At 38.2% G+C, this 18195-nt stretch overlaps 2 protein-coding genes and 1 pseudogene across 2 annotated transcripts; 1 reads left to right on the top strand and 2 right to left on the bottom strand.

The window, feature by feature from the left end:
* The first annotated feature begins 4053 nt into the window (after positions 1-4053).
* On the top strand, positions 4054-7771 carry LOC112171506 (annotated as a pseudogene).
* A 6245-nt stretch (positions 7772-14016) lies between these two features.
* Positions 14017-16188, bottom strand: LOC112195281 (cell number regulator 6). Its single transcript, XM_024335672.2, has 4 exons — positions 15863-16188; positions 15328-15442; positions 14501-14766; positions 14017-14412 (listed from the first exon to the last, which is right to left on the bottom strand). Exons 1-4 carry the CDS (start codon positions 15971-15973, stop codon positions 14173-14175), a joined length of 732 nt encoding a protein of 243 aa, XP_024191440.1. The 5' UTR covers positions 15974-16188; the 3' UTR covers positions 14017-14172.
* Positions 16189-16895: 707 nt separating this feature from the next.
* Positions 16896-18043, bottom strand: LOC112177388 (peroxisomal membrane protein 11B). The gene has a single exon (XM_024315685.2). It carries the CDS (start codon positions 17779-17781, stop codon positions 17101-17103), a length of 681 nt encoding a protein of 226 aa, XP_024171453.1. The 5' UTR covers positions 17782-18043; the 3' UTR covers positions 16896-17100.
* Positions 18044-18195: the final 152 nt, after the last annotated feature.

Below are 18195 nucleotides of genomic sequence, written 5' to 3' on the forward strand. Positions count from 1 at the left end.
TGTTTTGTGTTTGGGCTGCATTTGTTTTGTTTTTTGTTTTTTGTTTTTATATTTTGTACATGCTAGGAAATCTGTAGAAGTCATTCATAATAAAGTATATAGACATGAATCAATAAAAATCTGTTGCTAAAATCAGTGGTTTTAAGAAATCCATAACAGTCTATTAACTTTTTAAAGATTATGTGGACTTTTTAAAAAGTATGTCATTTAAAAAAAAGTCTGCACAAATCTAAATACAATACACCCCCTTTAGTTTAGATTTGCTTGGCCTAAATGGTTTCTGTCCGGTTTTGTGCTTGCATTTCAGCCACTTAGGCGGCCGATTAGGTGACTTTTAGACCGGTTCTGCTTCCGATTCCTGAATCCTAGGATCGAGATGCTTCTGCCAAAAAAATTTGGTGGCAATCAGACATTCGGAAGCCGGTGGACCGATGGAATCTACTTCTGCTTTTTAGGGCCGGTTCAGCACTTTTCTAGAGAGTTCTTGGGACTCCGCAGCTGATTCTAGACTCATGCGAATCAAGATCTTTAAGCTGTACAGCGGAGGCAGAAAGGATTTCAAGATTTTGTATTCAAAATTAGGTTTTGGCTATTTGTTTCAGGGTTAACGCTTCGTGCTGATATCGTAATTTAGGAAAAGAGATGCAAAGTGAATAGTAGAGAGAATGAGCAGAGAGAACTGAGAGAGAATATACTATACTTTCATTGATAATAAGGGTCTCTTTATATAGAGGATTACAAGCAAAGAATTAGAGTTGTACAAGGAAATATAATCGTACAATGATTGAATATCTACGAAAATATCTCCGAGAATATCTCTAAGATTAACCCTATTACAACACAAACAAGTAACTTGAGTTTGGGCCAAACACATAATCCAGATATACTTGAACATACTTTTGTTTTTTATTTTTATTTTTTTATGGGTATAGGCTTGGTCAAGCCCACCCAAAGTCCCAACTGCTAAACATCCTAACCTGAACCTCGACCACCATCGGCTCTGCTGTCATTCCTTTCGCTGCTACGCAGTTTCACTCCCTCTCAGTTTCTCACAGTCTCACCTTCTGTTCTTCTCTCAGAGATCAAAATCACCTTCTCTTCTACTCTTCTTCTTCTTCTTCTTCAGTTGGAGGCAATCAATCAATTGAATGTAAGTAGGATTCAAATTTATTCAATTTAATCAATTCAAATTGGGGCAATTTTTAGGGTAAAGAATTGATGTCAAATTCAATTTTGTGGCCTTTGATTTAACAGTGGATTGAAGATTTTTTGTGTGTGCCTTGCTGTGGAACTTGCTTACAAAAAGTTGAAATGGCATGGCTTCTACCTTCCAATTCGTTGTGTATTGCTTATTGGATTCAGACTTTCAGAGTGTTTCTTCCCTTGGGCTTGTTAGCTGAATATGTTGAATAATTAGGATAGCGTGATAGCGTACTCTCTTTGATCACATTTTCTGGTTATTAAATGTTAATTATTGAGAAGCTGCCCAGCCTACACCTTTGTGTATAAATATAGTTTGTTCAAATTCCTTATATAGTTGAGAAGCTGTAGCTTTGATTAGATTCTCAAATGTTAATTATTTACAATTGTTTTAAAGTTGCTTGAAGAGTTACAGTTGACCCTTTTAGTTGGATGTTTGATCACTATTCTAGGCTTCTAGCTTTCTTTGTGAGCCAAATGTTACTGTTTACATTTTACTTGGATCTAAATGTCTATTCTAGAACAATTATTGGTAGAAAATGTCTTGATTGATTTCTATAGATAGAAAGCTTACTGGCCTTTTTACTTCTGGAATTACAGAAAGCATTTTTAAATTGTGGACAACTTCTATCTTTTTTTTTTTTTTGGGGTCAGAGAGCTATAGCTATCTTTTTGATTTACTTTGTTGATTAATTTTGCTTTTTTCTTTTTGTGTGTTCCAGTTTCTTGATGAAAACAACATATGCTGTTTGGAGATCAAATACACCTTTGATAAAAGACTGGGCAGCTTGATAGTCTATTTTTTTAAGGCTGAAATCTACCTAGTATTGCAGTGCATGTTTATTTTGTTGTTAATTTTATTCTTTAGTTTTGTATAAATATGCATTTGAGCGGTAAGACTAACTACATCACCCCTTCCTCCCCCCACCCCCCTCCCGCGTAGGGTGCCTGATGACTCTGTATATCTTTCTTTTCAATTAATAAAATTCTCTCGCACCGTCAAGATTCTCCATAATTTTTTTCTTTCTATTAAGAAACCCAAGCCCACCCAAAGCTTTAATCTTGGATTCGCCACTGGTGGTGACCTCGATTCTATAGTCTGTACTTAAAGTATTGTACAAACTGAATGCAGTATCAGGCATGAGCTTCATGATCTTCATTGCCTACCGACTGATGTTATTGGATGCCTTTATGGTTCCATTGGCTCTAATACTCGAAAGGTACATATAACCCTATTTAACTAATCGTACATATAAACTTCTTTTTAGATTCATTCTTGGGTAGGGTCAGTTGTACCACGTGGCGGTGCGGCTGACCAATCCAAAATTAGAAAATTTTCTCCTTATTCCAAAATTTCCCCGACTTATTAAAGGTGAATTACTCAAAATACCCCCCGCTAAGATCCTGATTGGTCAGCCGCACCGCCACGTGGTACTCCCAAGCTTCATCTTTGTGATAGCTCTATGTTTTACATACATATACATTTTTGCATTAAGCTCTACACTCCTTGAAGTTTCATTCATATATTATAACAAACTTCCTGCGTAGCTCTAACTAATTAAAACTTTTTTTTTTTGGTGATGGATACCATCTGGTCCACTCATGTTGACCTTCTAAAGCAATATCATAAAAGTAGTAGTGTGCCATTCTTACCCCAAATGAGCAATCCTGTGTTGGGCTTCTTGTAGAATATTATGTAAATATTTACTTTCCTTGTATGTGTAGATTACGTACTCTGTATAATTGTAGGAGATTATTTTCCTATTAGGATTACACTTGAATCTCTATATAAACCTTCTATTTGAAGATGAAAAAGTAGTGAAGTATTCTAAAAACGTCGAATCCTTATTTTCTACTTGGTATCAGAGCTAAGCTGAAACCCGAAGCCAGAACCATTGAAGACTAAAATAACTTGAAGTGCGAAACTGAAAGTCACCAATTGAGTTGAAACTACTGCACCACTGAAAGTCATCATCACCAATTGAATTGAAATTGCTGAACACGTTTTTGGTTGATTCAACATAGCTGACATGACATCATGCAGTTTTTTAATTAAGTCTAGCACACTTTGTTTGACTAAGGCCTCCTGCAATTAAGACCTCCTACAAGACCTTCTTCCTGCAGGTTAATTAAATCCAGCCGACAAAGACCTTCTGACTTCCTGCAGGTTTTGTAGCTTGGTCACGTGTAGGGTTCTTGCTTTCTAGTCAATGGAAGACGACGCTGCCACCCTTGCAATCCACAACATGCCTCCAATCATCAACCATTATCATACCACCACTCATGATAATTTAGTGTTTCCAACAGGCGTTGCCTTGAGTGAATCCAACTATACCATACGGGCACCTCTTATGAAGATGAGGATTAGAGCACGAGGAATGGTCGACTACCTTACTAGAGCCAGAGCTGCACCAGATGAGAACTCCCCTGAATTTGAAGTTTGAGCCACTAACAATGAAAAAGTGAAGAGTTGGCTCATTGATTCCATGAAGCCATCACTCATGAATTGATATATCCAACTCCCAATAGCCAAAGATGTTTGGGAAGCTGTTGAGAAGACATTCTATGATGATTCTGATGAGACAAGAATTTGTAAATTAAACAAGAAGTACTTTGGAGCAAAACAGAATGGCCGGACTCTTCTTACCTATTACAATGAATTGGTGGGAATGTTTCAGGAGATTGGTCAGTGTATGGCCTCTCAAAATAACACGGTGGCTGCAGTTGTTCAAGAAACTACTGCCATGGCAAGGATGGGAGTTCACATGTATCTTAGTGGACTCGATTCAGAGTATGATCAAGTCCGTGGTGAGATTTTGTGCAAAGACCCGAAATTCAACTTGGAGTAAAGATATGCCTATGTTCGGAAGGTGCATTCTGAGAGGCAGGCAATGGGACATGCTTCTGAGTCCTCTATCATGGTTGTCCAATGCAAACAGGGTCCTCCTCCACAACGCCGCCCTCCAGGTCAAACAAATCTATATGCAAATATCAAGTGTCCAATTTGAGGAGATTTGGGTCATAGCAAGCAACGGTGCTATGAAGTAATTGGCTATCTTGATTGGTGGGATTTCACCAAGAAACCACGGAAGAATTTTGGAAAAGTTGTCGTGGCTACTACAGAGGAGGAACAACCATCTAATGCCTCCGCTAATGTAGCACAGTCAGGTATGAAGGGTAAGGTATCTATGAATAGTTCTTGGATAATTGATATAGGTGCATCTGACCATATGTCTAATGATCCTAGCCTCTTGAAAAAATTGAAACCCTCCTCTCAAAATACTGTTTCTACTATTGATGGTACTCCAACTCCGGTTACCGGAGAAGGATCTGTTGTCCTTTCTAACACTTTAACCCTTGATTTTGTGTTAGTTGTTCCTTCATTAGCATATAATCTTCTATCTGTTGGCCAAATTATTCTAGCACTAGCATGTATTGTGAACTTTTATCCCTCTTTCTGTGTGTTTCAGGACATTCTGACTCGGCGGATTCTTGGCTATGGTGTTAGATGGGGAACAATGGCGGAACCTTATAGGGGTGGGTATGGGCCCTGGCCCCCCCCCCCCCCAACGTGTTCACATTTTCTTAACAAGGCATATATTAAATATATAAAGTCAATATATTTGCACCTTTGTGGCCTCCCCAAGTTTTCAGAAGTTCTTGATTTAATTAAGTTTTCCTACTAGAGGCTTTACTTTTCTAGCTTTTTGCTATTCCCACGGTGGCTTTTGAATGTCCCATGTAACTTTACCATTCATACTTTCTAGGCTTTTTAAATTTTATTATTATAAGTAATTAAATAGTCATTAGTATAGAGTATAGAAAGTAGAAAGAAAAGGCCAAAAGGGAGTCAATCTATTTCTATCCAATACCCATCGTCAGATCGTCTTCTACAAGAAGCTCTACAAGGTCAGTCATAAAAAAAAAATGTTGTAGAGATGTCTTCTACTGTTCTACAGTGATCAGTCTAATTTCAAACTATAAAGAGCCCCAGGTACGTGTATACCGTAATAGACTTTTTATTTATTAATTTCAATTTTAGATTTTTATCGTATAATCGTATTCTTTATAATTTGGTATGATCATGTTTGGAAACTCTAGGTTCATGGCTAAGCTAAAAACAATTGATTCATTCTTCAAAAGAAAAGAAGTTGGGGATGCCGCAAACAATACAACTTCGGGTGTTAATGCTTCATTGAGTTCCGCCGAGCCTCCTTCTAATCCTCCAAATATTGAAGAACATCTAAGACCTCAATTGGAAAATCTTGGACGTGATGTTAATGAAGTTGATATTGCTACTATTGAACGAGATCCTGGAAAACGTCCGAAGATGTGGGAATATCCACCCAACAAGCGCGATGAGATTAGACATGCTTATTTGAAATTAGGGCCATATCAAATTCGTCTTGGTGAATATCCAAAGTCTGGAAAGAAGCATCCTCGTCGCTTTCAAGAGTCATGGTACACCCAATTTTCTTCTTGGCTCGAATATTCTCCTTCTGAAGATGCAGCTTATTGCTTACCATGTTATCTTTTTACAATGAAAGCAGCTGGTCGTCCTGGTTAGGACGTATTTAGTGTCAAGGGATTTAGAAATTGGAAGAAAGTGAATGATGGAAATCGATGTGCATTTTTGAATCATATTGGAGAGGATTCTTGCTGACCTCATAACAAAGCTGTGCAAGCTTGTGAGGATTTATTGAAGCAATCAAGACATATAGACAAAGTGATCAATATACAAACACGTGAGCAGATTTTAAATAACCGATTGCGAATGAAGACTTCTATTGATGCTATTCGTTTTCTTGCAGTTCAGGGATGTGCTTTTTAGAGGTCACAACGAAACTCCAGAGTCACAAAATCAAGGTAATTTTATTGAGTTGATTAAACTTTTGGCATCATATAATGAAAAAGTGGCACACACTGTTTTGGAAAATGCTCCTAAATCTGCTAAGTATACATCACCTGTAATTCAAAAGGAGATTTTGCAAGTTATTGCAAGCAAAGTGCGAAGCAAGATTCGAGAAGATGTTGGAGATTCTAAATTTTGTATTATTGTTGATGAGGCACATGACGAGTCTAAGAGAGAACAAATGGCTCTTGTTTGTAAATTTGTTGATGGAGAAGGTTTTATACAAGAGCGCTTCTTTGATCTTTCTCATGTTAAAGACACTGTAGCTGAAACTCTAAAGAATGAAATATGTGTCATTCTTTCCCGTCATTCACTTGATGTTCAAAATATTCGTGGACAAGGGTATGAAGAAGCAAGCAATATGCGTGGTGAGTGGAAAGGATTGAAAGCATTATTTCTAAATGATTGTCCATATGCATACTATGTGCATTGCTTCGCACATCGCTTGCAGTTGGCATTAGTTGCTGCATCACGAGAGGTAATTCCTGTCCATCATTTTTTCTCTAATTTGAGTTTTGTTATTAATGTGGTTGTTTCTTCTTGTAAACGTCATGATGAGTTACAAGATGCTCAAATAGAAGAAATAGCACATTTGTTATCTATTGATGAACTTGAAAGTGGAAAGGGAGCTAATCAAATTGGCACTTTGAAATGACCCGGCGATACTCGATGGAGCTCACATTTTCATTCTTTATGTAGCCTAGTGAGGCTATTTGGTCCAACTATTGCAGTGCTTGAAAAAATTGAGAAAGAAAGCTCCAATTATTGTCAACGTGGTGATGCTAATGCAGCTTGCAAAATGGTTACTTCATTTGAGTTTATTTTCATTCTACATTTGATGAAGGAGATCATGGGCATCACAATGGTTTTTGTCAAGCCTTGCAACAGAAAAATCAAGACATTTTGAATGCTATGCATTTAGTTTCAGATACAAAGGCACTTATCCAAAAGTTTAGAAAAGATGGTTGGGAAAATTTTCTTGGGGAAGTCATTTCATTCTCAAATAAATATGAAATTGATATTCCTGACTTGAGTGCTCCTTATTTTGAAGGTCGAAGTCGTCGTCGCAAAAGAGATGTTACATTGGAGCATCATTTCCATGTTGATATATTTGTTGCTGCTATAGATGTTCAATTGCATGAGCTTAATTGCAGGTTTGGTGAATCTGCTATGGAACTTCTAACACTTAGCAGTGCTTTGGAACCCAAAAATGCATACAAGTCATTCAATATTGATGCCATATGTCTTCTTGTGGAGAAGTATTATCCTCTTGATTTTACTGAGCAAGAGAAAATTAATTTGAGATTCCAATTGAGGTCTTTTGAGATTGATGTGCATAGTCATCCGGAATTGCAATCATTGTCATCTATTCCAGAATTATGTCGGAGGTTAGTGGAGACTGAAAGGGTAAGCAGATATTATCTTATTGATAGATTGATTCGTCTTATATTAACTCTTCCAGTATCTACGACTACTAGTGAGAGAGCATTTTCAGCGATGAAAATCATTAAAACAAGGCTTAGAAACAAAATGGAGGATGATTTTTTGGCGGATAACTTGGCGGTCTACATTGAGAGAGAAATTGCTAAGAGCTTCAATTCTGATTCTATACTTGATGACTTCAGTTCTATGAAAGAGCATAGAGTATTATTTAAATAATTTTTGCACTTCTAAAATTTGTTGTATTGTGATTTTATGGACGGGGTTTAGGTTTCAAGTCCTCCCCATTGTACTTAATTTATGCAACTAATAAAATAGGAGTGGGGATGAGCCTCCCACCTTGACTGGGTTCCAAACCCAAAAAAAAAAAATGTTATTGTATTTTTTTTTCCGGCCCGTCAAAGGTTCGGCTCCTAGTTCCGCCATTGATGGGGAAAACTCTACTACTTGGATCTAACAGAAAGTGGAGAGCAACAATTGTTAGGACAAATGAATCAGGTCAATGGAGTAGAGAATGCTAAGGAAACAGTGTGGCTGTGGCATCGTCGTTTGGGTCACTATCTTTTAGTTATCTTAAGAAACTGCAACCTCATTTGTTTTCGGTTGTTAGTGATTCAGATTTTCGTTGTAATGTATGTGAACTGGCTAAGAGTCATCGGATTTCATATTCACCCAGTTTTAATAAAAGTCCTATTCCGTTCATGAAAATTCATTCTGATGTCTGGGGTCCTGCCAAGATCCCTTCTCACTCTGGAGCTCGATATTATGTAACTTTTATTTATGATTGTACTCGTATGACTTGGGTGTCTTTATTGAAGAACAAAAGTGATGTGTGTTACATGTTCAAAGACTTTCACAAGATAGCGTCTACACAATACAAACATGCTATTCGAGTCTTTCAATCTGATAATGGTGGAGAATATGTTACTAGCACTATGCAGGAGTTTATGCAATCTCATGGCATTCGACATCAGACTTCAAACTCGTATACTCCACAGCAGAATGGATTAGCAGAAAGAAAGAATTGGTAGTTACTTGAAGTTGTCTGTGCCTCTTTGTTTGGCATGCATGTACCTCGTGAATATTGGGGAGAAGCTGTGAAATCCATTGCCTACCTCATTAATCGTACTCCTTCTTGGGTGATTGAATTTCAAAACCCTCAGCAGCAACTTCAACAACTTCTTTCACTTCCGTCATTACCTAACCTGGAGCCTTGTGTATTTGGATGCGTAGCCTATGTTCATATTCCCAAGCCTCAACTAGCAAGCTTGATCCCCGTGCCCTTAAGTGTATATTTGTTGGTTATGCTGATTTTCAGAAATGTTATCGATGTTATGATCCTCTTATTGGCACTATACATGTCTTTCTTGATGTTGCGTTTCATGAATCTGAGCCTTATTATTCAGGGGGAGATTCGGAGTCTTCCCTTCAGGGGAGAGAGGTTGTGAAGGAAATCCTCGAGATTTATTTGCATTTGAAGAATTAGAAGCCTTGGAATCGAGATTTGGAGTTGGGAAGCCTCTCAGACCAATGGAAAACGAAAAAGATGAAGGAAAAGATGGGACAATTGAAGGTGGACCAGTGGGGTCTCCAAGGGCAGTAGGAAACGAAGAAGATGGGGTGATTGAAGTTGGACCAGTGGGGTCCCTAACCTGCTGCATGGACAGATGTGTTGATGTCGGCCCAGTGGCTTGCGGCAAGGACAGATCGGTGGGGTCCTCGACCTGCTATGAGGACAGAACTGGTAACCACCCAATTTTTTCTTCTAGTCAACATCATGACCAGCAAACAGATGCAACACACCCCCAAAACGTTAGTGCATATCCCTAAAGTGACCTCAACCGGTCAAACAGGGAAGATGCTACACGCCAGAAATTTGGTACACATCCTGAGGATGACTATGACGCTTTATTACATCCTGAACTATATGAAACAACATAGGTCGACGAAGTACCCATTTACTGGCCCATTCATGATACTTCCAATGAAGAAAATCTAATTCAGAATTCCCAATTGTCTGAGTTTTTTCCCTTCTCTACACTGAAGAATCCGCCGCATATGTTCCTTCTCAGGTACCTTTAATTACGAATGAATCATCTGAGATAGATAATATTAGTTCTACGAAATCACAGAGGGTTACTAAGGGTATTCCTAAGAAACAATATGAACCAGATATCAAAGCCAAAGTTAAGTATCCTATAGCAACTAAGTATCCTATAGCTAGTTACATGTCTAACCATAGGTTGTCTGGGTCACATGCACTTGTTATTGATCAATTATCCAATGTATCTATTTCTAGTAGTGTACAGGATGCTTTGGCAGATTCTAAGTGGACTCAAGCAATGAATGAAGAACTAGAGGCCTTGCAGAAAAACTCAACTTGGGATATTGTGACCATGCCTGCTGGAAGGAAGACTATTGGACGTCGATGGGTGTTTACAGTAAAACTTAAAGCTGATGGGAGCATTGACAGGTACAAAGCCAGATTAGTTGACAAAGGATACACCTAGCGCTGTGGAATTGATTATGAAGAGACGTTTGCCCTTGTAGCAAAGATCAACACTGTTCGAATTCTAATTTCACTTGCAGCAACTAAAGATTGGCCTCTACATCAGTTTGATGTGAAGAATGCTTTCCTCAATGGATACTTGGAGGAAGAAGTATATATGGACATGCCGCTAGGAGTCAAAAATATGCCTTGCAATGCTGGCAAGGTTTGTCAGTTGAAGAAGTCTCTGTATGGTTTGAAGCAGTCTCCAAGAGCTTGGTTTGGGAGATTCTCCAAGTCTATACGGATATTCAGATATAGACAGAGCAACTTGGATCATGCCTTATTCATCAAGCGTAGTCAGGGTAAGATTACCGCTCTGGTAGTATATGTTGATGATATGATTGTAACAGGGGATGATCTAAAAGAGATGGAAGCTCTACAAAATTATCTTTCTAAGGATTTTGAGATGAAAGACCTTGGGCAATTGAAGTACTTTCTTGGAATTGAAGTTGCAAGGTCAAAGAAGGGGATTTCTTTATCCCAACGTAAGTACGTACTTGATTTGGTAGCTGAGATTAGGATGCTTGATTGCAGACCTATTGAGATGCCGATCGAGATGAACCACAACCTTGCCATCTATTCGGATCAGGTTCCAATAGATAAAGGAAGGTACCAACGTCTAGTAGGGAGGCTTATTTATGTTTCTCATACTAGGCCTGATATTACTTATGCTGTGAGTGTGGTTAGTCAATTTATGCATTGCCCCAGTGAAGAGCATATGGATGCAGTGTGTCGTATTCTAAAATATCTTAAGATGGCACCTGGAAGAGGTTTGTTGTTCGAAAAAAAGGGTGAATTAGAAGTTGTGGGGTACACAGATGCAGATTAGGCTGGTGATAAAACTGACAGACGGTCCATATCTGGGTATCTTACATTTGTTGGAGGAAACCTTGTGACTTGGCGCAGTAAGAAACAGAAGGTTGTTGCTAGGTCAATGCTGAAGCTGAGTTTCGAGGCATGGCACATGGAGTTTGTGAGATGTTGTGGATTCGTAATGTATTGAAAGATTTGGGTTTTAAGCTCAAGAAACTTATGGACTTGCATTGTGATAGCACATCTGCTATTGAAATTGCCCATAATCCTATTCAGCATGACCGGACTAAGCATGTGGAGATAGATCGGCACTTCATTAAGGAAAACCTAGACATGAAGATCATCCGTTTCCCTTTTGTGTATACAGAAGATCAATTAGCAGAAGTTCTTACGAAAGGAGTGTCAAGGAAAGTGTTTGACAACTCAATTGACAAGTTGGGCATGGTTGACATCTATGCACCAATTTGAGGGGGAGTGTAGAATATTCTGTAAATATTTACTTTCCTTGTATGTGTAGATTACGTACTCTGTATAATTGTAGGAGATTATTTTCCTATTAGGATTACACTTGTATCTCTATATAAACCTCCTATTCAGAGATGAAAAAGTAGTGAAGTATTCTAAACACATCGAATCCTTATTTTCTACTCTTCTTGGCTGGCCTCGGAAGCATGGTGTGCTTCGCAATATGTCTCATAGTTCAGGTCATTGACCATAAATTATCCGAAACAAATAGATTGTCTGTGTTCATGTATTTGGAAATGATTTAATGGATTTCATCTGTATGCAGGCAAAGATGAGTAAGATATATCCGTGTCCTTACTCAAGCATGGCGTTGATGTCTTTCACGGGATCTATTACTCCTGTGGACAGCTGGTAGCGCTTGCTAGTTCCTAGCCTATTAGACTTGGTCGGGATATTAGACTGTGGACAGCTGCCTAGCCTATTCGTAACAATATATTACTCCTGCAGCTAATTAAATGGTGTATCCGATGCACCGCTACGTGCATTATATTGACATTGTGAAGTTATGTTGTTCATCATGTAGGGAATTGTGGTTTCTGGAATGGCAGTGGTTATGATGTCTTGGTGTGTACAAAAGTGAGGACCGCTATTTGTGGTAGTTTTCAATCCACTTACACTTTTGCTGGTAGCGCTTGCTAGTTCCTTGTTCTTGGAGGAAAAGTTCACCCTCCGAAGGTATGTACTTACATATATGGACGTGCTACAGATACAGTAAATTCTTCATTTTGGATCCAAATTTGTGAACTAATATTGAACTGCTTATGTCTGTGAGTCTTGGTCCTGGTCAAACAGTATTAGGAGGGAGTTCTAATTGTGTGCAGGCTGTACATTGTGTTGTGGGGAAAAAGCACAGAAGGACCAACAATAGCGCCCCATGATTCCCAGACGTCTATAGAAATCGTTCCATCTATCGTATGAGGTGCAACTGATTTTGAAATGTCAAAGACAAACTGAACTGAATGGTTCGAAATAGCAGGAAGATATGATATGAGATCTTAGGAGTAGGCATTATTATTAACAAAAAGTATGGAGGATTATAATATAAAAGATCAATCTGAATATATATATATATATATATATATATATATTTATAGAACTACGAGTTTCGAACAACCGCGAAAATAAATAGAATTCAACCATGATTTCACAAAAGGTAAAAATTTAGATCATAAATATGAAACGTACGTATTATCCTATGATCAGGATTTAAAACACCCTTTAAAACTTTAAAAGGCCATTGTGGCGGTGTCTCTAAAATAACTTATAGAAGGTAATACGCTCCAAGAAATGGAAGCAATCAGCAAGCGAGGCTTGTCTTTCCCTTCTACTCCTCATGTAGTGATCGACATCTACCATGTCTTGTTTGCAGATAAAATCACTAATGCCTTTCACATCTTCTTTCCCATACGTACAGCAGATCATCGATCTCATCCTCGACGACTGCCTCACCGGAATATTCCCCATGATCATCAGTACTAGTACTACTCCCAGCCGGAGAAGTTAGCCTGGCAGTAAGGTCGTTTCTTTATTCGGGCCCCCGCCACTTCTGCTATCAGCACTATTAACATAAAGAAACTTCTCCAGCCATGAAAGCAACAGTATAATAGGTTCTCTCTTCTAGCAGTGAAATCAAAGTGCCGGACAGTAATTTGGAATAAGGTTTAATGTGAACAGAGTTCTTGTAGGACTGGAATTACAAAACTGCTAGCTTGCAACCCTTGTTTTCCGGTGTCCGGACTATTCAATTGGGATATCACTTGGAGCGAGTCCAAGTGACCTTTGCCATAAGAACTTCTTTGTATATATCCACGTTTTAGATGGCATGATCATATACATACTTCATTTGCTGACTTGGTAAGCAAGTCTAATTTTAAGAATTTAGTGTTGACATTTTTTTTTTTTTTTTGAGAAAGAGTTTAGTGTTGACATTATTCAAGTTGATATACCTATGAGAGATACTTAAGCTAGCCCTCACCACAAGTAATTAGTACGACATACTCATCGATCTAATTTTCTTTGGTTTCCAATTTAATTAATTGTCATTTTCTATAGAGGACGTTCTAAATGAACATATCAAATCTTTTTCATGACATTTTGAAAAAAAAAATAAAGTTGCTAGCATAAGACAGAAAAGCTAAATGTGATGGAAAGACCATAAGTGAATTGGGCAGCTAACTATATCAACTACAGCACAAATGGTTTTGTTCTAATTGATACGAAGTCTAACAGAAAATAAACAGCTTGGATCGTAAAATGTTCAGAGGCTTCACTCCCCTAAGAAAATCGAGAAAAAGGGGCGCAAAAAAAAAAAAAAAAAAAAAATCTTTGATCGTGTCATGGCTAGGTACATTTGTTTTGTGGGTTAAAGATCTGGTGCGTCACAATTGCCTTGCACTCGCATATCCGCTGATCTTAGCCGTACGTTGAATCATTTATTATCACATTGATCTCCCAGATTCTTTTCCGAAGAATTGATCTCCTAGATGTTAAGGAATAAAAGGAAGAAAAGAGCAACTCAAAGATTTAAAAAAGAAAAAAAAAAACAGACTATCGAATAATGAATACACACTGAGAAGGGATAAACTCTTTCGATTTACGTCTAATTTATATTGTATAATGTTTTGAGCAAAGATGATAACTTCTCATGTATGCGATCTGAACATTTTACAACAATGAAGAACTCAAACACAATAAATCCCTACTGAAATATTATGATACTTATATAGTAGTCCTACAATGCCTGCATTTCTATATTAGTATGCCCATTGTTGGTAGTAGAGGACGGTGCAGCAGAGTCCTGGTTGTCGTTGTCATCAGCAGGTTTGTTCATCTGTTGAACAGGAGGAGGGTTGACAACGGTCATTGGCATAACAGAATTTTCTGAAAGGCGACCCTTCATCTCCCTGTGCTCCTGACACAAGGCACACCAGTGCAGGCAGCAGTGCACCAAGCAAGGGTCACATGGCGAGTTCTGCAACCAACAAATTATAAACAAGCTTTGGTTCACAGAATATCTTTTAAGTGAATTGATTGGAGCACTGGGAAAACAAAAGAACTACCTTAAGATGATATTTTTTCTGCAAGGATTGCCGAACAAGACCTGTATACACTCCACACATCCACCATGCAAACAACAGACCCTCGCAGATAAGAAATGAAGTTCTTGGGTCAACACCATGGAAGATTGCAGTTCCTGCTGCAACAGCCATGCCACCTTCAACAAAAACGGCATGACAAATGCATGGTGTGGTCCATGGCACATCATCTCTTAAGTTTTCAATATTACGCCCAAACTGAACACAGGGACAAAATAGTCCTGTCAAGCCTGTGAAGGTAAAGAATGACACGGTGTTTAATCTCACATAATCATTAATCAGTACTACATTTTGCTAGGGATGATATATATGGATGATTATTGTAGGTCGTAGCAAAACAGAAGTTGAACTAGAGTCTGGTTACACAAAATAAAAGCACAGAAGTTTGTACTTGGTAATCATAAGGCCATGGTAAACCATTGAATTGGCATGAATATCCTACATCATAAAGTTAAAGGTTGAATTCAGAGCCTAACACTGATACACAATGATAACATAATTTGCAAAACTGCATTGCCAAACTTATCATTATTTTGAAGGGCAAGCACAAAATCCAGTTCTGAGCACTTAATATTTCTAATGAAAACTGAAAGAGATGTAAAATACTCCAAAATCAAATTTATATCAAATCCAATCTCAGCATACACGTAGTAGATTTTGGCAAATACTTGCTAGAGCCATAAGATTTAAAAAACGTGAAGAAAGCTTCAAACCCTGCCTAACTATCAGATTCCAAAGTTTCCCCATCTTTGAGTACAAGAAATGAAAAGCTAGTTCTCATATCAACTTACAACTGTCTCTATCTTCACTGCAGCCGAAAATTCCAGTCGTCCAAGGTTCATCGGCCGGGGGCTGAAAGCTTTCCGGTAAAGGTTGTCCACACTCATGACACTTCTTAACATTCAACTGCACCCCATAACACACAATATCACTCACCAATTAAATCAATATACGATAACTTAAAACAAACATCCCCATTCTAGAGATAATCACACGCAATCTACCCCATAAATTACAATCCACATCCAAGTTGTCACATTCATCTCCCACCATCTCTGATCTATATATGCAATACAGCAATTTCTTGATCCATGAAAATAGAATTCTCTACCAAAAAAAAAAATCCAATTTTTTTCTTTCTTTCTTTCTCAAAACTCATTCCTCTATAATTAGTCTTCCAATCAGCTCAATTGTATCAATTTCCTGCTTACATATACCAATTGTCACAAAATTACACTAATAAATTTACCGGTAATTAATTTCAGAGTCGGCAAGAAACAAATAAAGAAGCGTAAAATTAGATCGAAGAGGAATAAGAGGAGACACCTGAGGAACATCGATGGGCTGATTGAGCTCGCCGGGCTTAATGTCCTCCTGCAGCGGCGCTTGATCTTTCGTCAGCTTCACATAGCGCGAGTGACCGCTTCCGTCCGCCATCTGATCTGAATTCCAAACCCTAATTGGGAAGTGAAATGCAGCGAATCTAGGAAATGAGATCGGGAATTAGAAGAGTCAACTCTGGTTTTGGTTCTCTGACTCTTTGGGTTTCTTTCGAGGTAAGATTAACTCGTCTCTGAGTCCTTCTCTAGTCTAATGGACTCTCTCTCTCTCTTCTTCTTCTTCTTCGGTTTCAGAATTTATATTTTGGATAATTTACAGGTGGCCCTCTTTTTTCGCGTTATGTATTGGACTCTTGGTAATTTCCGTAGTTATGTACGACATGCCGTCTTGGTTAGGTAAGGAATTTGGTACGTCCACACTATTGACTTATCGAGGTTGATTTACTTTCATTAGAGTCGGGGGTTGGTATCATGTTAAGGTCTTCACGTATTATAGTAGAGAAATTAAAACCTATTCTGTGTTAAAAATAGTAAAATACAATCTCAAATTCAACTTGTTTATTAAACGAGTTACCTGTGATGATGATCCGTTATTTCATGTGAGTTTAAAATCGTGTTATTAGATCATGTCAAAATTGATAGTCTTAGTTAAAAGACACTAGACCCAAAATGTTAAGTTTGTGTTATTAGATCATGTTAAAATTGACAGTCCTAATTAAAAGACACTAGGCCCAAAATGTTAAGTTTGCATCATATATGTTTCTTGGGATTCATTTTCTTTCACCTTTCTTCGATGTGGGATTAGAAGAATTTTCTATAGCAAAGAAAAGATGGTACAAACGGTTTGTGTACTTGTATGTGTTAGAGTATTATGTATTTTAATTTCAATCATTTGATAAACAATTTTTTTTTCTCATTTTTTTTTGTTTCTTCATGAAACAAACAATTGGAGGAAATCGTAAGCACGCCAATTGTAATAGTATTACGAAGTTACCCATTTTTGTGATATACATTAGAAGTAAACAAAAACTTTGACAGTAGAGAAGTCCAAATTGCATATAGTCCTCATAGACATTAATTTACAGTAGCAAGACTCATCTGGATAAGATGCATCCATACCTCAACTTTGAGACACACACACAAAGCAATTTCTCAGTTACAGCAAGTGCAGGTTTCATTTTCAAAGCTCAGCTAGCGAGGTTTTACATGGCTATGGTAGAAATCTTATGAGGGCCAATTTCTGTACCAACCGGACCAAGCAGAGACCAATCCACTGATCCCAAGAGTCACAGTGTGGTTGCAGAATGGATTAGGCTCGATATCAGCAATTGCAATAAGCAAGTCTGCAACATTAGCTGCTACAGCCATTAACCTCATCACTCTATCACTTCTAATCTTTCTTATGCTCTCATTCTTCTTCTCAATGGACTTGTCCTCCAAACTCATAACCTTCCTCTCTTCCTCAAGCCCTTCTTTTAGCGCGATAAAATCAGATATAATGAAGAAAATGTACCCAAAGGACTCACCAAATGCGGAAATGAAGCTCATCTTTCTAGCCAAACTTGGGTCCAAAGTCCCAATTTTTGACAACCAAAGAAAATGGTCGAAAAAGAAGTATATCATCTCACCAGCATTAGCAAGAACAGCCAAGAACCGAAGAGTTGGCGTTGATCCAGGGCTTCGTCTCATTGCATTGAATCCGGTGAGGAACCTGCCAGTCCGAAAAGCCTTTCGGCTAAGGCCAGACGAAACCTCCCACTGCTTGAATCTCTCTGCCATCTTCGGGTTAGTGGACTCGGCATGCCAGTGCACAAGCTTGGAGACATATTGGAACGTCTTGACAAGCTTGTCTATGCCATCTCTCTTTGCTAGGAAGATCACTAGCTTGTCTACCGAGTCATTCATGGTTGAAGTGAGCAGAGGGTTTGGGTTGGATTACTAGAAGAAACAGAACTAAGGAGCACCACAAAAGCTTTGAGGATTTTGGATATGATCATGCATATATACTTGTGGTTGGACCTTGTTAAGCTCCTTGCTACCAGTAGTTTCTGTGCTATCTGTTTTATTGGTGTATTTTTCAACATTTGGCATTCTTGTCTTTAGCAGACTTATAGCAAATTGTACCATATCAGAAGTGAAAGGAGAATAGATTGGTCTCACCGCTACAAATCCGAGCAACTATGCATGATAAGTTTTCTCATTCAAGTCATGGAGCAACAGATCAGAACCTCATGATCAAGCCATGATTGTTAGCTACTCATCACTTGATAGCCGTTCATAGCCTGATTGTGGGGTTCTGCCTTGTTTGCTTCATGTTCG

The sequence above is a fragment of the Rosa chinensis genome, chromosome 1 (assembly GCF_002994745.2).
Source record: "Rosa chinensis cultivar Old Blush chromosome 1, RchiOBHm-V2, whole genome shotgun sequence".
Taxonomy (NCBI): Eukaryota; Viridiplantae; Streptophyta; class Magnoliopsida; order Rosales; family Rosaceae; genus Rosa; species Rosa chinensis.

Coding starts and splice junctions, on each gene's coding strand:
- LOC112195281 (XM_024335672.2), bottom strand. CDS start 15,973: ATGGCGGACGGAAGCGGTCACTCGCGCTATGTGAAGCTGACGAAAGAT. Junction 15,443..15,862: donor AGCCCATCGATGTTCCTCAG/GTGTCTCCTCTT, acceptor TATGGGGTGCAG/TTGAATGTTAAGAAGTGTCA. Junction 14,413..14,500: donor AGAAAAAATATCATCTTAAG/GTAGTTCTTTTG, acceptor TGTTGGTTGCAG/AACTCGCCATGTGACCCTTG.
- LOC112177388 (XM_024315685.2), bottom strand. CDS start 17,781: ATGAATGACTCGGTAGACAAGCTAGTGATCTTCCTAGCAAAGAGAGAT.